Genomic DNA, 23,943 nt, shown 5'->3' on the forward strand with positions numbered 1-23,943 from the left:
CCATTTGAACCTTAGTGCTTTCTAGCATGTCTGAAGGCTGGGGGAGTCTCAGCTAGAGATGGGCATGAATAGCAATACGAACTAAAAAAAAGCCACAAACAGCCCAATTTGCTGTTTGGCCCCATTCTAAACGAACAGGTGGTCATTGCAAGCCTTGTTCATTGCTGTTTGTCAAGCCAGACAATCTGGCACCTGCAATCAATTCCCTTGGCAACTGGAGGGAGGGACTGCCTGAACTCTGTCTGAACTCCTGCTGTTGCCCTGGAAACCCCAATCTAAGCCCAATTTAGCTTGATAGGCAGGTCTTCCTTTCAAGTGTGGAGCTCCAAATTTGTTACAAGAAAGCAAAGAGCAGGGGGAGGGGCCCCCAGACCTAGGTCTGGTTTTGCAGACAGTGAGGGAGAGACAGTTGTTGTCGGCATTTTGAGAGAGAGACAGGGAGAGTGCATTGGAGCTTGAATTTTCTTTGTGTGTGGTGGGATAGGGATCTACCCCTTCAAGTTCCAGGGCTGCTGCCAGGCTCTGGGCCAAGCTATTATTTATTACTGGTACCTTTCCTGCTTCCTGTTCAGGTCAGGTTTCTGGGAGTGGTGCGATAGGGATCTACTCCTTCAGGTTCCAGGGCTGCTGCCAGGCTCTGGGGCCAAGCTATTATTTATTATTGGTATATTTCCTGCTGCCTGCTCAGGTAGGGTTTCTGGGAATGGTGCGGTAGGGATCTTGATGGCTGGAGGAGAGCCTGCTGGCTCCCACGAACAACAAACATGTTCATGAACAGGTCATGTTCGTCAATGTTCGTTGTTCATTGTTCATGGATGGCAACGAACAATGAACACCGTGTTCATTTTTTCCCCTGTTTGTGCCCTTGTCTAGTCTCAGCCCCTTTCAGCATCACCATTTGACATGCAGTCAAGGAAGAGGGATGGACAGCAGAAATGTGGCTCAGAGGTTTGAGCTCCTGCAGGATTGTCCTTAATGAAGGCATGATTTAGGCGGCCAGCAGACAGGGTGGAGGATAGTTAATGTGGGCATATTAGCTGATATTTAATAAACCCAATTTAACCCAAGCTTTGTAATCTGGTGTCTTTATTTGTAAGTAATAGCATAATTGCCTAGATCTGAGGAGCAGCTTGAGGATTTCTTTGTTCTGAAGGATCCTTCACAGCTATGTAATCTGGTCATCACTTTTCATTTCTGGGAACAGATTGTCAATATCCAGCTCTGGCATCTTCAGCAGGTATTTATTTTTATCAAAGGATCCAAGGTCTGTAGCTGACATTCCTACTTTCCACACTGGGAAATTTGGAGCGGACTTCAACCACCAGTCTTCCATGGGGTCCTTTCCAGTGAACCACCATTCCTAGGAGAAATGAGGAAATGAGCAACTGTTCCAAATAGGACTGCCACTAACCAAACCTTCTCAAAGGTCCAGAGGAGCTGGGAAACTTATCAAATGCCATCAATCTGAACACCGTTTTAGCTTCTGGCACAGGCCAAATGGCCTTTCTGTCTGCAAGGGACCCTGAAAGGAACTGGTTCTGAAACAAAAAATCACCGAAGGGGCGCAAGAATCTCCATTTAACTTGGAGACCTCTACTGTTGCTATTTGTCCTGGCATGCAGGCTGGGATCGTGATGCGGTAAAAAAAAGCACCCCGCTTTGGATATCATGTGCATCTCTCCACTTAGTGGAAAGAACCAGCCAGGTGGGAGCATGGCTGCAAAACTGAGGCACAGATGCCCTCCTTGTTAAACAAACTACATTGTTTGTTCTACATATTATTACTGGCTCTGATCTTTGCAGGGGGTGAGGGAGTTAATTGATCACCATTTCATTGGCAGCCAGTTGCTTGGATGTTTAGCTAGCTAATCAAGCCATGCTATGCTGTGCGGCATCAGGTCTCTAAACCGAGCAGAAATACACAAATATACTAAAAGGCATTTCGTAAATATAACTGGGTATTGGTTTCCAAAATGTAATTTCACATCTTTCAGATAAAAACTGGATCCTCCATCAGGGCTGCTGAGACTGAACCCCTCCCCCCATCACAAGAAAGAAAGCAGGAGTGTGTGTGAGCGCGCGCATGCGCGCACGTGCAGTATGAAGAGCTTTTTCTTGACAGTCAACCAATGGATGTTTCTGCTGCTGCCCAGTAGTGGTGGATGTAACTTTGGCATTGCTGGGACTCTGCTGAAGATGTCTGGATATAAGAGATGAATTGCATTCAGATATGAATTGTCAAAGCACTATTGAGTCTCAGTCAGCTGTTGCTGCACAGGTGCAAATGGTTACCTGTGCAAAATATATGGAAGTTCAAAAGTCCTTGATGAAGTTAGATGATGCTCTGGGACCTTCAAACACTACCATTAGCATAAAGGTTGAATTTTTTTTTTGATGAAAGCCATTTTTTTTAAAAAGCCAGTTGAAATAGGTGGAAAGAATAGAAGGCTATACATCAGTTATATTAGCTGTAAAACATATAAGCTGCCGTATTCAGTTTCAAAAACATGTCATACATCCAGTCAATCTAATTTAAGCATTCTTGATTCATTGCTTGAACGTCATGTGTGCATTGAACAAGAATCCTGTGTCCATTTGGATGGACACATAGACAGACAGACAGACAGACAGACAGACAGACAGACAGACAGACAGACAGACAGACAGACACAACTTTCTTTTCTTGAATGATACAGCTTTATCGGCCATAGCTAGGGTTGCCAGATCCCCCACTCCCTGGGTGGGAGGTGGGAGGCCTGGAACCCCCCTGCTGTCCTGTGGTCGCGTGCTCATGCTCCTTGCGTGTGTGATGACATCACTTCCAGGAAGTGACATCATTGTGCAGGCCACCCTAGGAGTGCTCCCGCGCTCTGCAGGGGCCCAAATTGGGTCAATTCAGGCCTGATCTGGGCCTCATCGGGCTGCTGCGGTGTGTGGCAACACTACTGCGCTCTGCAGCAGCCCAATCTGGGCCCAGATTGGATAACTGCAGCGCGTGGGAGTGTGCTGCGTGGCCCAGGAGTGCACCCTGAGATGTGCATTCCTTCCCCCGCTGGCCAGGTAAGCAGGGCGGGGGTGGGTGGGAGCAGGGGATCCCCTCCTCCCAAAGGGGGACTGGCAACCCTAGCTATAGCCTTAAGCACTACTTTCTAAAATGTCCTTTCAGCTCCCAGCTTGTTACATGCCCCATATTGTATTGTATGATATCACAATGCATTGTCCAAAAGAAAGCTGACAGTTGATAAGGCCTTACCCTGCTGAATTCCAGCCAAGATCTCTCCAAATTGTTGTCGTTACAGCTCTGAAACGCCATGTCAAGAAGCGTTTGGCTCTGTTCATCATGCCCGAGCATCAGCTGCACGTAGGCCTTCAGGTGGTACAGCCTGGGGTAGCAGACTGGAGTGGTGGAGCACTGGGCCAATGCTTGTTCCAAATTCTATCAAGAGATCAACGGAGAGTCATGTGGGGCACAGTCGAGGATGTGACTAAAGTCAAGATAAAAGGTCAAATAGGACAAGGCCATAAGGTGACTTGAAGGAATTACAAACATTCATGTGATGCTGTCACTGGTCAAGGATGCACATTGCCGTGGTTCTGCTGTGACCTTCCCCTGGAGAAAATCGCTGCTTTGAAGAGTGGGCTCCGTGGCATTATACCCAGAAGAGGTCCCTCCCCACGCTCTAACCCCAAATCTCTAGGAATTTCCCTTCCCAGAGCTGGCAACCCTCCCTGCTTTCACATGCTATCTGAGCAGGGATACTCGATTTTCTCTGGCCTGAGGCTGATCCTCTTTCAATAGGCTGCCCTTCCAAGCCCCTCCGAGGGCTGACTCTTCCCCACTACCTTTTCACCAACCAGGACATCCCTGTCTCAGCCACAGCCGCCTCCTGGTTGTTTCCTCCCCTGGGTGGGGCTTGAGGACGTACTGGGCTCCACCTGCTTCCAGACTCAATTACTTTATCCAGGGTTTGCAGCTCCTCCTGCCTGCTTTTTTCTTGTGTCACTCTATAATATCCGACATACATTGATGATGGTGATGATCACAATGGAGGAGGAGAAAAATGGAGGTCGCAAGACATGGGTGGGAAGAAGTTGGAGCAGCCCAGTGGAGCACAGACAGGCCTTGGGGCTGTTCAGACCGAGGGCCAAGCTACACATGACGAATGACACTTGAACGGCAAGTGGATTGAGTGGAGGGCAAGTGAACAGGGAGAAATACACTTGCAGTTCAAGTGTCATTCATCATGTGTAGCTTGGCCCTGAGAGGCTCGTAGCAATACGTGGGGAAAGGGAGGAGAAGGGGAAGGCAGGTGGAGGGACATCTTGAAAGTTAAGCCCAAGTGCTTTTGCCTGTGTGCCAAATGCACTCCAGAAAGGGCAGCGGGAAATCAGAGGGCCAAGCTACAAGTGACGAATGACACTTGAATGGCAAGTGAGGGCCAAGCTACAAGTGACGAATGACACTTGAATGGCAAGTGAGGGCCAAGCTACAAGTGACGAATGACACTTGAACGGCAAGTGGATTGAGTGGAGGGCAAGTGAACAGGGAGAAATACACTTGCCGTTCAAGTGTCATTCGTCATGTGTAGCTTGGCCCACAGATGGAGGACCCTGCTTCCGCAGCCTCCTTAGATCCCGTTTGGCTATGGTTTACTGTTGAAACAATAGCACACCCATGCTCTTCTTTCACTGAAACCCTCTTCTGCCTCCCTTCCACTCTCTCTCTCTCTCTCTCTCTCTCTCACACACACACACATACACACACACACACACACACACACACAACTGCATTCAGTTCAACACACTTGGAAGTTGGCTTAAAAATAATCCAATCCTTTTACACCCAAGTGATTTGGGAGCAACACGGGCTCTCTTAAACTAGCTCTAGCTTTATTTGAAGAAAACAGAGCCAACGTGGAAAGTGGATGCAGGGTAGAAATGAAGATAACTAGGAAAGCACACACAAGGGAGGATGCAAGACAGAACAACCAACACAGAAACCTAATGCAACCTAACTAAACCAATGCACTAGCCAAATTATATCATCATCATCATCATCAATTTATTATTTATTATATCCTGCCCTCCACACAAGTGGGCTCAGGGCGGGTCACAACAGAAGATAAAATATACAAGACAAAACCACAATCAAATGGCCTACAGGTTACAGTTCCTGAGCTATATCAACCCGACAGGGGCTTTCCTGCAATGGACTCTTCTTCTTCCCTTGCTTGCTCCTGGGAAATGAAAGTGTAACTCCCAATTCAGGGTTTTTTAAAATCATGTTTGCAATCAGCACACCCCTCTTGTATGGAGAGGTGCACTTTCCCTGCCCTAGATGGTGCTAAGCCAGTTAGTTGATCCCTTTCTGTGGGGCTTTGTTATTGGCTGGCTTACTCCTGTTCCTGCTAGAGAGGATGCCTGAAGGCATTGCCTGACTTGGGAACTTAATCAAGACAGGGAATAACGGAGGCCAGGATGGGCCTTATGGCAAGGAGAAATGGCAGTCAAGAGAGGGAGAATTTCTGAGGAACCCTGTCCCTGCGGACGGGCAGAGGCCTCCTGCTGTGACGAGGGACGGTCTTCAGCAAAGTAGCAGACCTGGAGGGAGGAATGACCCACTCCAGGAGATCCTCTCCCACTGACGGAGAATGAGGGTCAAAGTAGACCCAAATTGGGTTCCCACAGCCACACAGCAGCTGTGGGGAATGGCTGTTAAAAAACAGAGAACCCAAACAGCCCAGAACGCCTCAGTGGGGAGAGGAGGGACTCCTGCCTCCCCTCTCTGCCTCAAAATAGCACAGGGGGAGGGTATTTCCTCTTTTTACTGCTCCGTGTGCACAGAACACTCCACATGGAGCAACAAAAAAGAACCTTCCCAGTCGCTAGTTTGGAAAAAGGCTTGAGGGGGGAGTGGCATTCTGAGGCCGCTTGGGCTCTCTTTTATTTTTTAACAGTTGTTTAATTTTTAACTGCTGTACGGCTGCGGGAACCCAAGTTGGGTTTGGGCAACCCGGACCCAACCCTTTAAGAACCTGTCCATCTCCCTCTGACTTTACCACCTCTGACTTCTGAGCCCCAGACCTCTACCAGGACAGAATGCCCAGTGCCTGTCCCTGCTCCTCACCCTTGAAGTCTTGCTGCGCCACTCACGGACTTTGTCGGGCCTTTCTTCGATATATTTTTGCAGCAGCAGAGCCTCGCATTCCACAAACTTGCAGAAGCCGTAATTAGCAACGAGCGAGGCGCACGTCCTCCTCACCAGCATTCTGGCCTTTTCAAATGGTTCTTTGAAGTCTTCCCAGACATGAAGTCTGGCAAACCTTAATGTCCAAGACAGACCCACACGAATTACATTTTAGGCAGCAGGAGATGGGGCCCTTCCCTTTCTGAACATGTAGTCCTGATTGCAATATTCAGCATGAAACAACCAAGACACACGCCTGCCTCCAAGAACCTCCCGTAGTGTCATGCACTCCCAGTGACAAAAGTCAATTATCACAGCATGAATAAATTATTCAAAAGATGGAAATCGACATGTGCTGATGAATTTGGATGCTTTTCATACTATACTGTTAGAGGTTTTGCCTTTGGTAAAATACTGATTTTTTTTCTCATGGACTGGATTAATGGTGGGGAAGGAGAAATTGGGCTTTGTCTTGAGGAGTGGGGGCTTTGGGCTTTGGGAAACTGGGCTTTGGCTTGAGGAGTGGGGACTGAAAAGTGGGATTTACAGCTGCATTAGATATTGCCATGACATCATTAGGAAGCTCGGGGAGGATAAATCAATAAATGGTCAATAACAATTGATGTATATGTATTTACAAGTGCAAAGTGCTAAAGTGCAAGTGTGTACAGAACAAATTCAAAATACATAAATAGCTAACATTATGAGGTAGTCTGTCAGTCTGAAAATAATTACAACAATTTCATACACAATTTCAACTGGTGGATAGAGAGTACACGGAAGTGGGAGAAAGGCATCCCGTTTGAGCTGGAATACAGTCCAGTGGACTCCCGGAGTTCTGTTTCTTTGAGTGTTCTATTTCCTGAGGGCTCCCCTTTGTCTTGCAGCTCATGAAATCATTAGGCACAAGAAGCTCTACCCAGATTGCATTTGGTTGTCCTTCAGCAGAAATTGCCTAGTTTCTCTGACTCCAGTACACCCCAGATTTTAATGAAACCCAGACCTGGTCTACATGATAGAGCTTAATATGCTCTTTGCTGCTGAATTTTTGTTTGGCAAGACTACTTGCCACAGGTTGTAAATGATGGTATGCATTTTGTATCATAAAGATCTTTAAAAAATATTTTCCCACTGCAATGTGATCCTCCTTCCTTCTCCCAGAGCTCTGTAGGTTCCATATCCTACAAGCCACTGCCAACTTGTAGAAACTATAAGTTTGAAGGGGAACCACAGAGCCAAGCTACAAGAGACGAATTACACAAGGAGGAGCACGTGAAGGGAGTTGCAACGTTAGCCGGGAAGCTGAGTTTTAAAAGAGATTAGAAGGCTTTATCAATTTCCCCTCTCTACAGAGCCAGGGAGATCACTGGTCAGAAGGTTTGTTTATTTCCTCTTTGCCTCTTAGAAGGGGAGGTGAAACTGACAGAGTCTTGGGGAGGCAAAAAGGAAATTAACAAACCCTCTGAGAAGCCATCTCCCTGGCTCTGTAGAGAAGGGAAGTTGACAAAGCCTTCTGATCGCTTATAAAACTCAGCTTCCTGTCTAATGTTGTGACACCCTTCATATGCTCCTCCTCGTGTAATTTGTCTCTTATAACTTGACTTATAGACTCAGAGATGGCTAGATTTTCTTCATACTTTCTGATGGTTTTTAGTCAGAATTCTATGGCCAACAGATAATAAAATCTTCTTTAGGAGAATAATGCAACCATCCAAATTGAATTCTTTAGGCGGATTCCTGAGACGGCAAGCTACAACATGGAAGTGGTGCCTTTAGAAATTAACAAACATGGCATGTGAAAACATAAATCTCCCCAGGATGACTGTATTGTGTAGGCTAGACTTCAGTTATTCAAGGTTCTTAAAATGAGTAAGTATTCTGCAAGAGAAACTATACAGGCTGGAGAACAGTAAGAAATCATGGAGAGGGGGTGGACACACAATTTGGAAATTCCTTCCTTTCTTCCAAATCGCCCTGGTTCCAGTATGCTGTAAGTTTTCAGAGATTTACACATTATTTTTTCTTCTCCCCTTTCCTTCAACTGTCTCTGAATTGCTCTGTACATTTTGTGGCTCCTGAAGCTTATATTATTCTTGTCAGACTGTTTGAGGGGATTTTTTCTCTTTTCTTTTGAATAATAACAACAATAATAATAACATCCTTTTTATATACCGCCCTTCAAGACAACTTAATGCCCACTCAGAAAGGTTTACAAAGTATGTTATTATTATCCCCACAACAAATACCCTGTGAGGTGGGTAGGGCTGAGAGAGCTCCAGAGAGCCGTGACTAGCCCAAGGTCACCCAGCTGGCTACAAGTGGAGGAGTGGGGAATCAAACCCAGTTCTCCAGATTAGAGTCCCGTCACTCTTAACCACTCCACCAAACTGGCTTTTAGTTAGTACACTTTATCTTTCTACATAGCTAAGGAATTCCTATTTTTTCTGCTTCCATGATCATAATGTGTGCCTATCATTGTACTATTACAATGTACAATAGACTGTAAGACAGTTCGGTGGATAGGGAACTGGTTGGAGGACCGCACCCAAACAGTGGTGGTCAATAGCATTTCATCAGATTGGAGGGAGATGTCCAGTGGGGTGCCACAGGGCTCGATTTTGGGCCCAGTACTTTTCAATATTTTTATCAATGATCTGGATGAAGGGGTAAAGCGGCTACTCGTTAAATTTCCTGATGATAGCAAATTGGGAGGAGTGGCAAACACCCAAGAAGATAGAGTTAAAATTCAACAAGACCTGAATACTCTGGAGAAGTGGGTGGTTGTGAACAGGATGCATTTCAACATAGATAAGTGCACAGTATTATATCTGGGCCACAAAAATGTGAAGCACAAATATAGGATGGGGGATACACTTCTAGGTAATAGTGTACGTGAAAGAGATCTTGGAGTAAGAGTGGACTGTAAACTAAATATGAGCAGTCAGTGTGATGTGGTAGCAAAAAAGGCCAACTCAGTCTTGGTTTGTGTTTGGGTGCAGGGCCCCCCTCCCACCCGGAGGGCCCGGCTGGGAGGCCGAAGAGGAGGCCAATGAGGAGGGGGTAGCAATTCCCAGCCCCGAGAGTGTGGCAGCAGGCACAGGCAGGATGGAGGGGTCTGGGAGGCCGGGTGGTGCAGTGGCTGCAGGGCACCGGCTGATTCCGATGCAGCCCGTTGCAGGGAGACCACCCAAGCAGCCACTGGAACAGCAGCCCCACTGCCGCTGCTAGTCACTGGAACAGGAAGGCCCATGGTGGCGAGCCCAGCCCCAACTGCCTGTCAGGAGTGAGGATGCGGTACAGTTTACGAGCCAGGCAAGAGGGCTGGCATCAATGGGCCATAGGGCCAGGAAATGCCCCGGGAGCAGAGCACTGTGCTCCCACGCCAATGCTGATGCTGGGTGGGCCCGGCCAGCCCCAAGCTGCGGGGAGGTGGGTTGAAGAGGGTAAAGGGCCCTGAGCAAGGGCCAGAGGCGGGAGGCTCTCCCATGGGCAGGGAGGGCCATCCATCACGTGAGGTGGGGGGAGGCAGAGTAGCCCATTGGGTGAAACCAGGGGGAATCAGGGGAAGAAGCCAGGATGGCCCCATAAAAGTGGGCATGCCAGGAGGATGGGGGAGGGGAGTAGCTAGGACTGACCCAGAGCATGAAGATATAGGGAGAACAAGAATGGTAAAGGAGAAAGGAGCGGAAGTGATAGAGGTCTTCCCAGCGGGGAGAGAGAGGGAGTAGGGTGCTATACATGGACCTCCTCTCCCCATTTCTGAGGTACTTCCTGCACCAGCTGCAAGGAGGGGCCAACCTGGCAACAGCGCCCTCCGCTGTTTCCAATGCCAGAGAAGGTTGTATCAAAAAGGCCATTGCATCGAAATCGCAGCAGGTCATAATCCCTCTCTATACTGCCTTGGTCAGGCCACACCTGAAATACTGTGTGCAGTTCTGGAGGCCTCACTTCAAAAAGGATGTGGACAAAATGGAGAAGATGCATAAGAGAGTGATGAGAATGATCAGGGGTCTGGAGACTGAGCTCTACAAGGAAAGGCTGAGGGCTGACCCGGAAGTGACCTTCTGCTGGCCTGGAAGTGATGATTTTCTGACCTGGATGTGACATTTTCATGAACCAAACAAACCAGTTTGCGAACCAGGGGCAGGTTCGTAAAAGTTCGTGGTTCATGAAAATTGACGAACCATGAACCGCATGGTTCAGTTTTTTTCCGGTTCGTGCCCATCTCTACTTAATACCCACTCAGAGCAGTTTACAAAGTATATCATTATTATCCTCACGAGAGAGCTCTTGGAAGAGCTGTGACTGACCCAAGGTCACCCAGCTGGCTTCAAGTGGAGGAGTGAGGAATCAAAACTGGTTCTCCAGATTAGAGTCCCGCGCTCTTAACCACTACACCAAATGTAGACTCCCGCGCTTTGTCTGTGGTTGGCCTAGTTTTGCTGCTTTCAAATGATCACATGGGGCATCTCCTTAAGAATGGTCTGCTCTGGGCCACAATTCTAGCACTTGATTGTGATCCCTCTAAGAAGGTCCCTATGGCAGACCAGTGTTCCAGAAATGCCTGCTGCAACCTCAGGCTAATCGGTTGCAGGGCTGAGCTCTAACACATGAAGCTGCTTTATATGGAACCATCAGACCCTTGGTCCATCAGAGTCAATATTGTCTACTCTGACTGGAATTGGTTCTCCAAGGTCTCAGGCAGAGGTCTTTCACATCGCCCACCACCTGATGCATGTAACTGGAGATGTCGGGGATCGAACTTGGGACCTTTTGCATGCCAAGCAGAGGCTGCTCCATGGAACCACAGTTCCTACCCTCTAAGGAGTCTTCACTCAAATTTAGACATTTAAAGCATGTAATAGGTGGTGATATTCCCACAAATAACCCCAGACATGCCACACAATAGATTTACACAACATGGTTACTCTTGTGGGTTACAGTTTTAGCTTCAGTGGCCCAATGTGTTTTCAAATGGGCTTTGCAGCTACAGAGAGCCTCAGTTTGGAACATTCTCAAGCAGCCTTTTACATGTGGAATCTCCTCCCCTTTCAAACATGCAAGCCATTGCACTAGCCCAAGGGGAAGGGGACACAGCTTGCTGCTGAGCTCTTTTGACCAATGGAGTAACATCGACTGGAAATATTCTCCTCCATGTGAGATAGTATTGCCAGTGTTTTTAATTCTGTTTATGTATCTGCATATGACTAAGCAGGAAATGGAGGCATGGAAAATAATTCAAGATTACTAACCCTTGGTGGCTCTTAAGGGAGGTACCCCCGAACATGCGAACATTTTTCTACTAAGTGCTCCTCTGGCAGTAAATGGAAATGCTCTTGCTTAGCTCTAGAAGTCTTCAGATTGAGGCTCCTCACAGGCATGAAGCCCATTTGTGTGACTGCACAGCCAAATGAGCATCAGTTGCAAAATATAGCAACCTGTGTATCCTCGTTCACAGTGCCAACATGACAATATTGTGCCGGCGCAGCAGCTCTGGGATTGGGGAGGGGAAAGACAAGGTGCTATAAAATGTTACCAAATTCCCACAGAAGAATACAGGCAAAGCATGATGCCGGTTTGAGACACCAGGATGCAGTTTGTAGCGTTGGCAAGGATGAAGTCCAGGCAGTACTGAAATGGCTTATATGCAAAACCTGCAGAAGAAAACCTGCTGATTATTCAAAAAAAAAAAAGACCATTGCATTTGTGCATCCTCATCCTTCTTGCACACTGCTTTCCCCCCTTGGCCACCACTGCAACCCCCCTGTCTGCTCTTCGTCTCATTCTTTGCATGCACGAAGCATGGACACTTTGTTTGGTTGTGGCTTGATTTGATGATTATCAGTGGCAAATGCCATTATCTTAACAGCCCTGCCACAGAGCAGCTGCCATTTTAGAGCAGGTCATGATGGAGGAGTGGTCATCGAATGAAGACAGCACAGGGCAAGCCAACCTCGGTTTGAGGGAGGAACATAGTAAGGCTGCATCAGTGTACACTTGAAGGGACTGTGCTACCTTTGTAACCAGTGCTCCTAACATTTCTGCAAACCGAAAGTTTAAAAACTGAGATTATATACAGAAAACAAGTGCTTTGGGGGAAATGCCATCTTTGTTCTCAGAAACAAATTAGCAAGCTAATTCTGAAGCTAGCGGGGAAGAGGCTTAAAAGATTGAGGAAGACCACTTTCCCCCACAACTTGACACCATGTACAAGCCTCAACCTACCACTTCTTCCACCCCTTCCTTGCCCAGCTTACATTGGCCCACTTTGATAGCACATCTTCTGTTTGTTGTTGCATCAGCCTCATGCATCAGGCTGCACATTGTGGGAAGAACCCAGGACTTACCCGCATAAAGCAAGAGGTCCAAGCATCCAGAAATGAAATAGGCTTTCCCAATGACATTGTCGTCTCGAAAGGAGAGGTTTTCCAGCCAACTCAGCACTTGCACAGATTCTTTGTACCTGGAGTGGAATAAAGGGGGAGGGGGAGACCTTCTCTGTTCAATTACAATAGGTCAGTTCCTAAATGGGGTAGTTTGATTTGTCCTGAACAACTGCCTGTTATCCCAGGTGTGGAAGCCATGCACTTACTTCATATGTATCTTATATAATACCCAAGTAGCATTGATCTGAGGATGCTTAAATCCAGAAACTGGATCCATGAATGGACAAGACAGACCTTCTTACACACCTGAAAAATGCCCCAGGTTTGCAGAAAAATATGGAATATATATAAAAAATACATTGGGAGATTTAAAAACTCCAAAATGATAAAAGGAGTGCCTGTAGCTTTAACCAGATGCCCTGCTGTTGCTAGGCAACCATAACAGTTCAGCCAGTATTACCAACCTTGGTTTCTGTCAGGAAAAGGCAGAGGGAAGGGGAAGAGACCTTTACAGGGGTGTTTTGGCCTTTTACAGGGGTGTTTGTTTTGTCTCATTGGGGCCAGGCCCAGAAGCAACCACCACATGACTTGATACCACACTACTTGCATGACTCACCCAGACCTGGCTACTTGCTATTCTTCAACAGCAGCCCCTCCCCCAACAAAGGCCAGTCTAGTGTAGTGGTTAGATTTTCAGAGTAGGATATGGGAGACCCAGGTTCAAATTGCCACTCTGCTATGGAAGCTCACTGATTGACCTTGGGCCTATCATGCACTCTCAGCCTATTCTACCTCTAAAGGTTGTTGTGAAGATAATATGGAGGCAAGGAGAATGATGTAAGCTGCTTTGTGGAGAAAGGCAGTATATAAACAAAGTAAAATAAGAAATATAGGCAAAGGGGGGCATTATATCCTCTTTCCCTTTCCTGCCTGCAATAGCTTATCTCCCTTCTCTCTTCCTTCTCTCCTTCTCAACTATCTTTGTCTGCCCCCCATCTTAACCTTTCCCCTCTTTCCAACCCCTCCTCCATGTCAGCGTCTTCCCTTTGGCCCAGTTGCATGGTGCCAGCTAAGTTGGGCCCAGTTGTCTGGGAGGAACCTGAAAGGACTTACTGGGGGTACTTCTCTTCCCTGTGAATCCCCTTCCCCCGATTATTCCCTCTTTCTCTGCTACTGGCAGCCTCCATATGCTCACCTTTCCCTTCTCTCCTTCAAACCCACTACACAACTTATCTTGTACCTGTTCCCTGTCTCCATCTATACTGATGCATTTGCTTCATTTACTTACTGCTTTTTTTTCACAATGGGGACCCAAAGCAGCTCACATCATTCTCCATGCCTCCACGTTATAAATATATTACATAAGCATAAATATATTACACTGCTTTTGTACTCCAAAGTAAATTACATTACACGATTATCCAAATATTCTAAAGTCCTTAATTGCCTATTGTGAAAAGTCCTTAACATCCGCCTGTAAAAAATAAGAACTACAGTGCTATTGCAACCACGGACTGACTTTTCACAATAGGCAATTAAGGACATTAGAATATTTGGATAATAGTGTAATGTAATTTACTTTGGAGTACAAAAGCAGTGTAATATATTTACGTTGGATAACACCGAGTAGTGTTTTCGGTCTTCTTGCGGTGATCTGCTCTGGTTGGGTTCTTGTTATTGGAGACCTCCCTTTTGGTGGTTAGAGCATTGTTAGTCTCACAACAATCCTGACAGGTAGGTTAGGCTGAGAATATGTGACTGGATCAAAGTCACACTCAGTGAACTTCTGCAGTAGAGTGGTGATTCAATCTTGGGTCTCTCACATTCAACCCTGAAACTCTAACCACTACACTACACTGGCTTTAGGGGGGGCTGCTGTTGAACAGTAGGAAGCAGCCCGACCTGGGTGAATCAGGCAAGTCATGTGACTCCAGATCAAGGTGGACACAGGAGATACTTGTGAAACAAACTCATTGGAAGAATTGGATAACCGGATAGCCCTGGATTCTGATTGTCTATTTGGATCCTTGTCCTATTGTTTTGCTGCAAACAATTGTTATACAAAAAAGATGGATAAAAGCACGCAAGTTTAGACAGATACTTTATGGATTTCAAGAAAACACATGCACAAAACACTCCATCGTGTTCTTGAAAGAAAAGAAGGGCTTCATTCAGTCCTTTTGCACAACTGCAGATGATGGCTAACCTCTTTCTCTTTTGATCCTCTTTTTCAACCATCGTTCTCATGCCATCTCTTACAGGATACCTTAAAGAGAGTATCTGCCTGTTCCTCTGAATTAAATAGGATGAGTCACCTGATTTTATACATACATACCCAGAAAATTCTACTGAGTTCAATAGAAATTACTTCCTAATAGACATGTTTAAATGCAAGCACACTCCTTTGTGAATCTTAAGTATCCATATATCTATGAATAAATCTCACTAAAATCAAGAGAAGCAATAGGAGTGGGCTAAGGCACACAAACTGGGGCATGAACACACAGTCCTGTCTTATGAATATTTTCTTATTATGAAGTTAAGTTGTACGACCTTCAGTGGGACTGAATTCCAGGATGGCATGCGGTATCATGTTGCGGCCTTTGTGGAAATTTTTAGTTCTTAGAAACTGGGAAACAAACAACTCTTCATGCAGCCCCTTCATCTTTTCTCTCTGTCACAATTCCCTTTCTGTTCTATAGTTAGATTTTGCCTTTAACCCTCTTCTTCTTGCCCCCTCTGGGGAAATCATGATGCTACCAGGAATTATCTTCCAAACTAGTTAATTTAAATTCCCCCCTGAACAATGTGTCAAGCATCAGGCTCCTTCGTGGGACTATGTGGCCCTAAGGATAGGAATGGGATGTATAGGAATAACATATACTCTGAAAAGCACACAACAAACCCTTTTATTTTAACAAGAAGTATATTGGTTTCAAATTATTAATTAAGCTTGATGGTTTCAAAGATAATTATTGGTTCTTAAAGTTTCTGGAAAACAAACATACTCTCTCAAGCATACACACTGACTGCTTTAGGCAGAATGAATGTTTTCTCTCAGACACTCACAGGTTGCCTGCTTTCAGATACACACAATTCAGGCTTCCACACAGATTTGCCCAGAATGAATGTTTTCTCTCAGAAACACACAGTCCAGGCTTCACACAGATTGCCTGACTGAACTAGAATGAGAATCCTTTCAGGTTTCCACACAGGCAGCCTGCCTTGTCCAGAATGAATGTTTTCTCTCAGAAACACACAGTCCAGGCTTCACACAGATTGCCTGACTGAACTAGAATGAGAAACCTTTCAGGTTTCCACACAGGCTGCCTGCCTTGTCCAGAATGAATGTTTTCTCTCAGAAACACACAGTCCAGGCTTCACACAGATTGCCTAACTGAACTAGAATGAGAATCCTTTCAGGCTTCCACACAGGCTGCCTGCTTTTCCCAGAATGAATGTTTTCTCTCAGAAACACACAGTCCAGGCTCAGTGGGGGCAGCCATCTTATGCTGAATGCAGGAGACAGCATTCAATCTGTCATTTTCCAAGCCCTAAAAACAGGAACCAAAAGCAAAGAAAGCCCAGGGGGTGGGGGAAGTGCACTAGTGAGGATGGCATGATTTCCCCACACTTTGCTCAAAGGATTGCCTGGAGCATTGATTGTATTTGCTGCTCAGTATAGCATGACTCCAACTTCATGTCCCCTCAAACTCATTTTGGGCCCCAGGAATTTTGCCTCTCTCTCCCCCTCTCTCAGAGACCCTGACCAGTCCTCCATGTCAGACAAGGTGAAGTGAAAAGGATTGAAAGCCACTGTATAGAGTCAGTGTAAGAAGATATATATGCAAAGTACCTGATGTTGAGAAAAAGAGCTTTGAAAAGGTTCGCAAGAACATTGTAGTTAAGCTTAAATTTCTTCGTCTGCACACACATTTGATGCACTCGATAGCCTGTAAAGAAATACATGCCTGAAATGGCTTTCCCTCCTGATTATGAATTCACTGTTTGTTGGATGTCATCATGCAGACTTACCCAGCTGAATGGCTAAAGGCAAGCTCCCCAAGCAAAGTTTCATGTAGGCTAATGATGATGCCAGTTTAACCACTGTAAATAGTTCTGTTCCAACAATTCCAAGGTGTGAACTATGTTTAATGACCATTTCCTCATATTTCCTCCATTCCTGTTGATTGCCTATTGCCTGACAGCAGAGTGAGAACTCCATGTAAGAGGAGACTATCTGTGATATTGAAAATGAGAAGACAACAAATGGTATATATTTTGAAATCTCTCCAAGCTAGTCTCTACACAAATTATTCTTATTTGCCATTATATGAGTTCCTTGTAAAAAATCCAAATCAGCATCAAGAGTTTTCAGTTTAGAAATAACCCTTTTACACTTAGTAGTGTCCCTCAGGTCCTGAACATTCCATGACAGCACATTGAACATAAACCTAAAAAACTGTCTATCCAATTAACAAAGTCCATTTTCGTTATCGTGGAGCAGATGCACAATATTACACAGGGAACCTTATTATATTATGAATGAAATATTTGACAAAAATTAGTGAAGTACACATAGCGGAAAAATTACTACAGTGAACAGCATAAGTAAAACAATAACTCTACAAACCAACCAGCAGCTACTCACCAAAACATTACCCACCCCATAACAAGAGTGAAATAAGGTTAAAAAAAACACAAAAGAAGTTTAAAAAAGAAAAAAGAAATTTTGCTCCCAGGTAACATGCCAGAGATCCCACAATCCCAGTGACTCCCCACTCTATCGTTATATAGCTAGTTAGCTAGATATTTATGGACTATATATATATATATCCTGAAGATGCTTAAAAATACACATATATTCACACATACACATAAAAACACAAGAAATGGGGCAATGAGCCCAGGCTATTATCTTTTTGCCCGGAGAATTAAGATAAAATATTAAAAACACAGGAGAAAAGAAAAGAAATGAACTCTTCGCAGCCAGGTTCTTTTATAGGTTATGAATAGACTAATATTTTTGAAATGATCACAACAAAGTATTTATTTAAGGAAGGCTCTTTTAAATCCTGTAAGCCTGTGAGAAACAATTCTGCAGAATCCATAAACTTCTTCATTTGACCTTGGTAACAGACACAGAAGATAGCAGGATATTTGATATGATAATGCAAATTCATATCTCTTGCAAGGCTTCTTGCTTTCATAAACTGGTGACATACTATGACACTTCATTAGTATAATCTGAGTAAAGTATGACACACTGTTGATTAGGACTAGATATGGGCACGAACAGAAAAAAAAACCTGAACACGGTGTTCGTTGTTTGTTGCCATCCACGAACAATGAACAATGAGCACTGACGAACATGATCCTGTCATGAACATGTTTGTTGTTCGTGGGGGCCAGCAGGTTCTCCTCCAGCCATCAAGGTCCCTACTGCACCACTCCCAGAAACCTGACCTGAGCAGGCAGCAGAAAATGTACCAATAATAAATAATAGCTTGGCCCCAGAGCCTGGCAGCAGCTCTGGGACTTGAAGGGGTAGAACCCTACCACACCACTCCCAGAAACCCTACCTGAGCAGGCAGTGGGAAAGGTACCAATAATAAATAACAGCTTGGCCCCAGAGCCTGGCAGCAGCCCTGGAACTTGAAGGGGTAGATCCCTATCCCACCACACACAAAGAAAAATCAGGCTCCAATGCACTCACCCTGTCTCTCTAACAGCAGTGGTCTCTCCCTGAAAGCCAGAGCTGGGAGCCCCCCTCCCCCCTGGTCGTTTCCTCTTGTAACAAATATGGAGCTCCAGTCCACATTGGGAAGGAAGACCTGCCTATCAAGCTAAACTGGGCTTAGATTGGGGTTTCCAGGGCAACAGCAGGAGTTCAGACAGAGTTCAGTCAATCCCTGCCTGAGTTGCCATGGGAATTGATTGTAGGTGCCAGACTGTCTGGCTTGACGAACAGCAAGGAACAGCAACGAATGGAGCTTGCAATGACCACCTGTTCGTTTAGAATGGGGCCTCACGAACAGCTTGTTTGCGAACAGCAGATTGGGCTGTTCGTGGCCTTTTTTTGTTCGTATTGCTGTTCATGCCCATCTCTAATTAGGACTGCAATCCAAGTCCTGTTTCTCTCTTGCCAAGCACACAAGTTGATCTCTCACACTTACTCTGGGAAACTGGACAATTACTAGGGATGGCTTGTTTGTACTTCTAGGTGCACAAGGGATCCTGTAAGCTCATTCAGTCTGCAATTGATGGTCAGATGGAAGCTGCAAGAGCTCACAACATACCTTTCCCATGAATTTTACCAGCTTTTCCTGCTCTGTCTTTTCAGACTGCTCTGAAAGACCAAGGACACGAAGATTAAATCGTGATTCAAGGTTTTGGTATTAACCTATAAAGCCCTATGCAGACTGGGACCAGTGTATCTGCGGGACTGCCTCTCCCTATATGACCCCCGGAGGATGCTTCGATCCAGCAACAAAAAACTGTTAATGGTCCCTGGCCCCAGGGAGGCCCGCCTAGTGTTGACCAGAGCCAGGGCCTTTTCAGTCCTGGCTCCAACATGATGGAATGCTCTGTCTAAGGAGACCAGGGTCTGGCCAGATTTGTTATCCTTCCGCTGGGCCTGCAAGATGGAGCTGTTCTGCCAGGCGTATGGTTGACGCTGGTTGGGCCTCCCTGCCGGCTGACGAGAGGAAAAAATTCCCCCCTACTAGAAGTATCTACCACCCAGCCTGTTAAATACTTTTGGAGATGGTTGGGTGGTGGGTTTTTTGAGATGTCTGCTGTTGTATGTTTTAAATATTTATGTGGTTTTATTGGTTTTAAAGCTATATGTATTTTAAATTACTATACCGATTGTAATCCGCCCTGAGCCTGCTGATGCAGGGAGGGTGGAATATACATTGGATTAAATAAATAAATAAATACAAATAAAATTATCCAGCTGCGATACTCAGTTGGACAATACATTATGCGAAGCTGAAAGAGCCATTTCATGCGTTCAGTCTTCCAAAGCGACAATATGAACTGTTGAACTCACATACCAAGGCCGTTTCCACATGCTGTTAAAGCGACGGGCTACTTACTGAATACTGGCGTGTTTCCCCACAGATTCCAGATGCCTCCAATTTCAAAGTGGAAGCAGGCAGTTTCACTTTCGTTTGTTCAGTGTCTTTTGTGAGAACAGGATTTCCCACTCTTTCTTATGCCGGGTAAAGTACGCTGAACACACGGAAGCCAAACTGCCTGCTTCCGCTTTGAAATCGGAGGTGTCTGGGATCTGTGAAAAAAAAGCCAGCATTCAGTAAGTAGCCCATCGCTTTAACAGCATGTGGAAACTGCCCAATAGACTTAATCAACTCCTAAAGTTGTTGAATTGAATTATCAATTGCCTTATCATTCGCAGAAAGTCGTTTTAGTTGCTCAGATTGTTTTTCCAGCTGAGCTCCCATTTTTTTCAGCAAATAAATTACTTCTTGAGCTTCAGCATCAGCTGGGGGGGGGGATGTCTTTGTGTCTTTCCCTTTACAGCTCATAATTTGAAGATTACAAGCCCACTTATCACAAGATGATAACACAGAGAAAATGGAACTGTAATTAAAGGCAAACTATCACTGCATCCAATGAGACAAGTCCAAATTAAAGTGTAACATGCAGAAGAGACAGGAGGGGCACCAAGTTGCTTCTGATTACTCTGCCGTCTCTATTAGGAAACACTGGCTGATTCCGCACACGTTGGATAATGCACTTTCAATGCACTTTATCAATTGTTTGAGGTGGATTTTTTGTTCCGCACACGAAAAAATCCGTTCCAAATTATCTATAAAGAGGATTGGAAGTGCATTATCCAACATGTGTGGAATCAGCCACTGTCAAGATAATGAAGTAAACACTGAGATAAGGCAGCTAGCAGTGACTGATCAGAGTCATCAGTAGTACCAAAGTGATGACAGGTAGCTATCATGTGATGCCAGCCAGGTGATGTACTTCTCTGTAAATGTCAAGGACACCTGGGCTGGCACAGTGAGTCAGCACTGTGTGGGGATAGGCTACTAACTAATATATAAGGATGCAGAGTCTTTTACTGGAAAGAGCTCCAGCTCAGCGGGTTGCTGGCGAAGCACTTTGTCAGCCAACGTAATAAAGTATGTAAATGTATCCACCTGTAAATTGTATAATACACCATTTGAACTGAAGCTTGGTGTGTCGTGTCTTCTCTTGAACCTGCCACTGACGCCTGTGTAGCATAATCAGACCGCGACAAACTCCTACTGCTGAATTGTAACTGGAAGCTGCAGAGTTTAAACAGCAACACATTTGTATAAAAGTAATGTTTATGTTTTTATTGCAAGATTAAGATTTATGTTGGAGAAAACATGTACGTAGAAGTGTTTCTTGGGAAGTACCTTGGGAAGCAATACTAGCCGTGTTTACATATTACAGTGAATGTATCTACCTCCTGTATGCTTGGTGTATATCTGTTTGTAAGATTGGGCCAAATGCATGTTCAGTTTCAAAATGAAACTTGTGACGAGTGCCTGGATAAATATGTGGCTTAAATAACACATTTAGGAGGACATGTGTCTTTTAAAAATATATTTTTTTATTTTATTAAAGCAAAATTTTATTTTTTTATTTTATTTATTTTCAATTTATATTCCGCCCTTCCCACATTTCCAGCGGGCTCAGGGCAGATTACAGAAACATATAGTTAAAATATGTAAAACGATTATTATAAATTAGAAACCATAAAAACATACAAAATTACCACACAATTTAAAATGCATATTTACATAAAAATAGCATAAATAAATAAATAAAAATGGGGTAGAGAAAAGAAGGGGAGTACATGTGTTGAATGTAATATGCAAATTGCTCAAGGCATGTATTCAGAAAATAGTGTACATTCTACATGGAATGTACCTTGTAAAGAGGGCTAGTGTGTGTATCGTGCATGTGACACCTCTACACGTCCCCATATTAATTCATCTGGAACAAATGCAAACCTCTGTTCTGTATTTGCATGCAGTTACGTCGATAGCTCACCAATAATCATACATCAAAAAAGAGGGAACCTTTTGACCATTCTTTAACCACCCTGACAGTGAATATGACTTGGTGGAAATGGATAATTGAGTCATACGAAGCCACTTTGAGTTATACGTTCAGCAATACCAGGTAAATGCTTTTCCTCTGTCAGATAGGCTTGCGGCATATCTACCATGCATTATGCATCATACGTATTTTGTATATGTATTTTACTTCCGTCCCTCTGAGGACGTGCAGAGTGGAACCAGAGTTGTGTAGTTGTGTTGCTAACTGCTTATCTTTCCAGCAAGGTGTTTTGGTTACGAGTTCCTGCAGAAGCCTGAGAATGCGACCTTGGATTTAGTACAGAGATGGAACTGAGCTCCTCTTCCTCACCCCCCCCGTTCCCAGGCGATGCACACCGAAACTCCTAACTGCTTCTCCCTCCTACTGGGAGGGGGAGGAGAAACTGACCTGTAATTGATCCTGCTTTATCCCCTTTAGACATTCCAGTCAATTCCCTTGTTACAGCATCTTGATATTGGTATTTACCCTAATAAACATCTTTAACTCATACACTGGAGTGATGCAGTAAAGTGTTTGGGAGAAGTACTTGGCAAGACCTGATAGCCTCTCATAGAGATAAAACAAAGCAAAGGCAAGAAAGTTCGCAGCATCGGGAGGAAATATGCTTTGGTTATGCCGTACATACCTGACACTCATCCTGAGACTCCTCGGCACAGTTCACCATCATGAGAGCTGCCAAGTGGGCAAACTTCTTACTATTTGTGGAAGGGTCCCGGCAAAAGATCTGCCACAGTAAAGAAAGGCAGCGGCATTGCTGATATAGGATAGCTAATCTTTTCTCTCTGCTACAAAAGACACCACAAAATGTCAGAGTTATTGCATAATGGAATTGCCACCAATGCAGGAATTTGGTGGCGGGTATGGGTGGATGAGGAGGAAATAGGGAAGCATCATTTATGATCCCACCCTCAAAACCACTAAGAGCCAATTTGGTGTAGTGGTTAAAAGGGGCAGGACTCTAATCTGGACAGCCAGGTTTGATTCCCCACTCCTCCACTTGAAGCCAGCTGGGTGACCTTGGGTCAGTCACAGCTCTCTCAGGGCACTCTCAGCCCCACCCACCTCACAGGGTAATTGTCGTGAGGATAATAATAACACATTGAGAACTGCTCTAAGTGGGCGTTAAGTTTTCCTGAAGGGTGGTATATAAAATGAATGTTGCTGTTGTTATTATTATGAAATACTGAGTCACAGAGACGGATCCAGCTATGTCCAAGTGAGAACATTAACAGACTTACAGTGAAACCCTAAACAGAGTTACTTCCAATGGGCTTAGACTGCAGCATCTCTGCTTAGGATTTCACTGTTAGTGCAGGGCCTCTTGTGCAGGATCTGATCCAACGTCTAGTGCTATTCTTCTTATTTATTGTATTACCCAGAAATTGGTCACACAAAAGCTTGTGCAAGCAGAAACACAAGTGGTGATACAAGAAGTGTGACTTAGAGCAAGTGGCTACAGTGGTCTTTTCCTTGTGTTTTCATTAGCACAAGAGCTCTGACGCAGGTGGAACTTTTATGTTGGATCCACCCCTTTGACTCATAGCAGCATTTCACAAAATTTCCTGAGTTTCCCCTGGACTCACACTCTCTTCTATCCCATGTATATCCCAAACAAGCATATGAAGATCCCCAGGGCTTTTTTTCTGGGAAAAGAGGTGGTAGAACTCAGTGGTGGAACTCAAGACCGCACAATGACATCACTTTGGGTCAGCTGGAACAAGTTTTTAAAAGTTTAAATTGCCCTCGGTGAAAAAGGTCACATGGCCGGTGGCTCCACCCCTAGATCTCCAGACAGAGGAGGACTTTAGATTGCCCTCTGCACTGCTCGGCGGTGAGAAGGGCACTCTAAACTCCCCTCTGTCTGGAGGTCAGGGGGCGGGGCCACCGGCCATGTGACCATTTTAAGAGGTGCCGGAACGCCGTTCCACCACGTTCCTGCTGAAAAAAAGCCCTAAAGATCCTTATGCCAAGCTGTATGTAAGCGGCCCATTGCTGTCTGTGTGAGGATCTGGGACATTAATGCAATGATGACATGAGGTAAAAGAACAGTTATCTTAATGTCACAGAGGGAAACATCAAACCAAAAAAGTGCTCTTCCTGGCTCCCCCCCAGACTAGTGAGGCATGGCAGGGCGGTGAGTGTACACTCATCCCCAAGAAAGCAGTGTAAATCGGTGTGTCCTCTGCCGTGGAATCTTCAACCCAACCAGTTCTCCCTTCCTGGAATTTTTTTTCTCTATCC

The 23,943-nt window shown here is 45.1% G+C and overlaps 1 protein-coding gene across 1 annotated transcript in view; it reads right to left on the reverse strand.

Moving 5' to 3' along the window:
• Positions 1-1,165: 1,165 nt before the first annotated feature.
• The window catches only part of LOC129323604 (adenylate cyclase type 10-like), a 125,923-nt gene continuing 103,145 nt past the window's right edge, over positions 1,166-23,943 (reverse strand). Inside the window, exons 25-32 of the mRNA XM_054970130.1 lie at positions 22,328-22,487; positions 16,609-16,813; positions 16,430-16,526; positions 12,535-12,650; positions 11,724-11,841; positions 6,128-6,323; positions 3,254-3,436; positions 1,166-1,360 (exon numbers count right to left, since the gene is read on the reverse strand). Of these exons, the coding sequence (XP_054826105.1) occupies positions 1,166-1,360; positions 3,254-3,436; positions 6,128-6,323; positions 11,724-11,841; positions 12,535-12,650; positions 16,430-16,526; positions 16,609-16,813; positions 22,328-22,487 (1,270 nt within the window). The remainder of the gene's footprint in view (positions 1,361-3,253; positions 3,437-6,127; positions 6,324-11,723; positions 11,842-12,534; positions 12,651-16,429; positions 16,527-16,608; positions 16,814-22,327; positions 22,488-23,943) is intronic.

The sequence above is a fragment of the Eublepharis macularius genome, chromosome 2 (assembly GCF_028583425.1).
Source record: "Eublepharis macularius isolate TG4126 chromosome 2, MPM_Emac_v1.0, whole genome shotgun sequence".
NCBI classification, from domain to species: domain Eukaryota; kingdom Metazoa; phylum Chordata; class Lepidosauria; order Squamata; family Eublepharidae; genus Eublepharis; species Eublepharis macularius.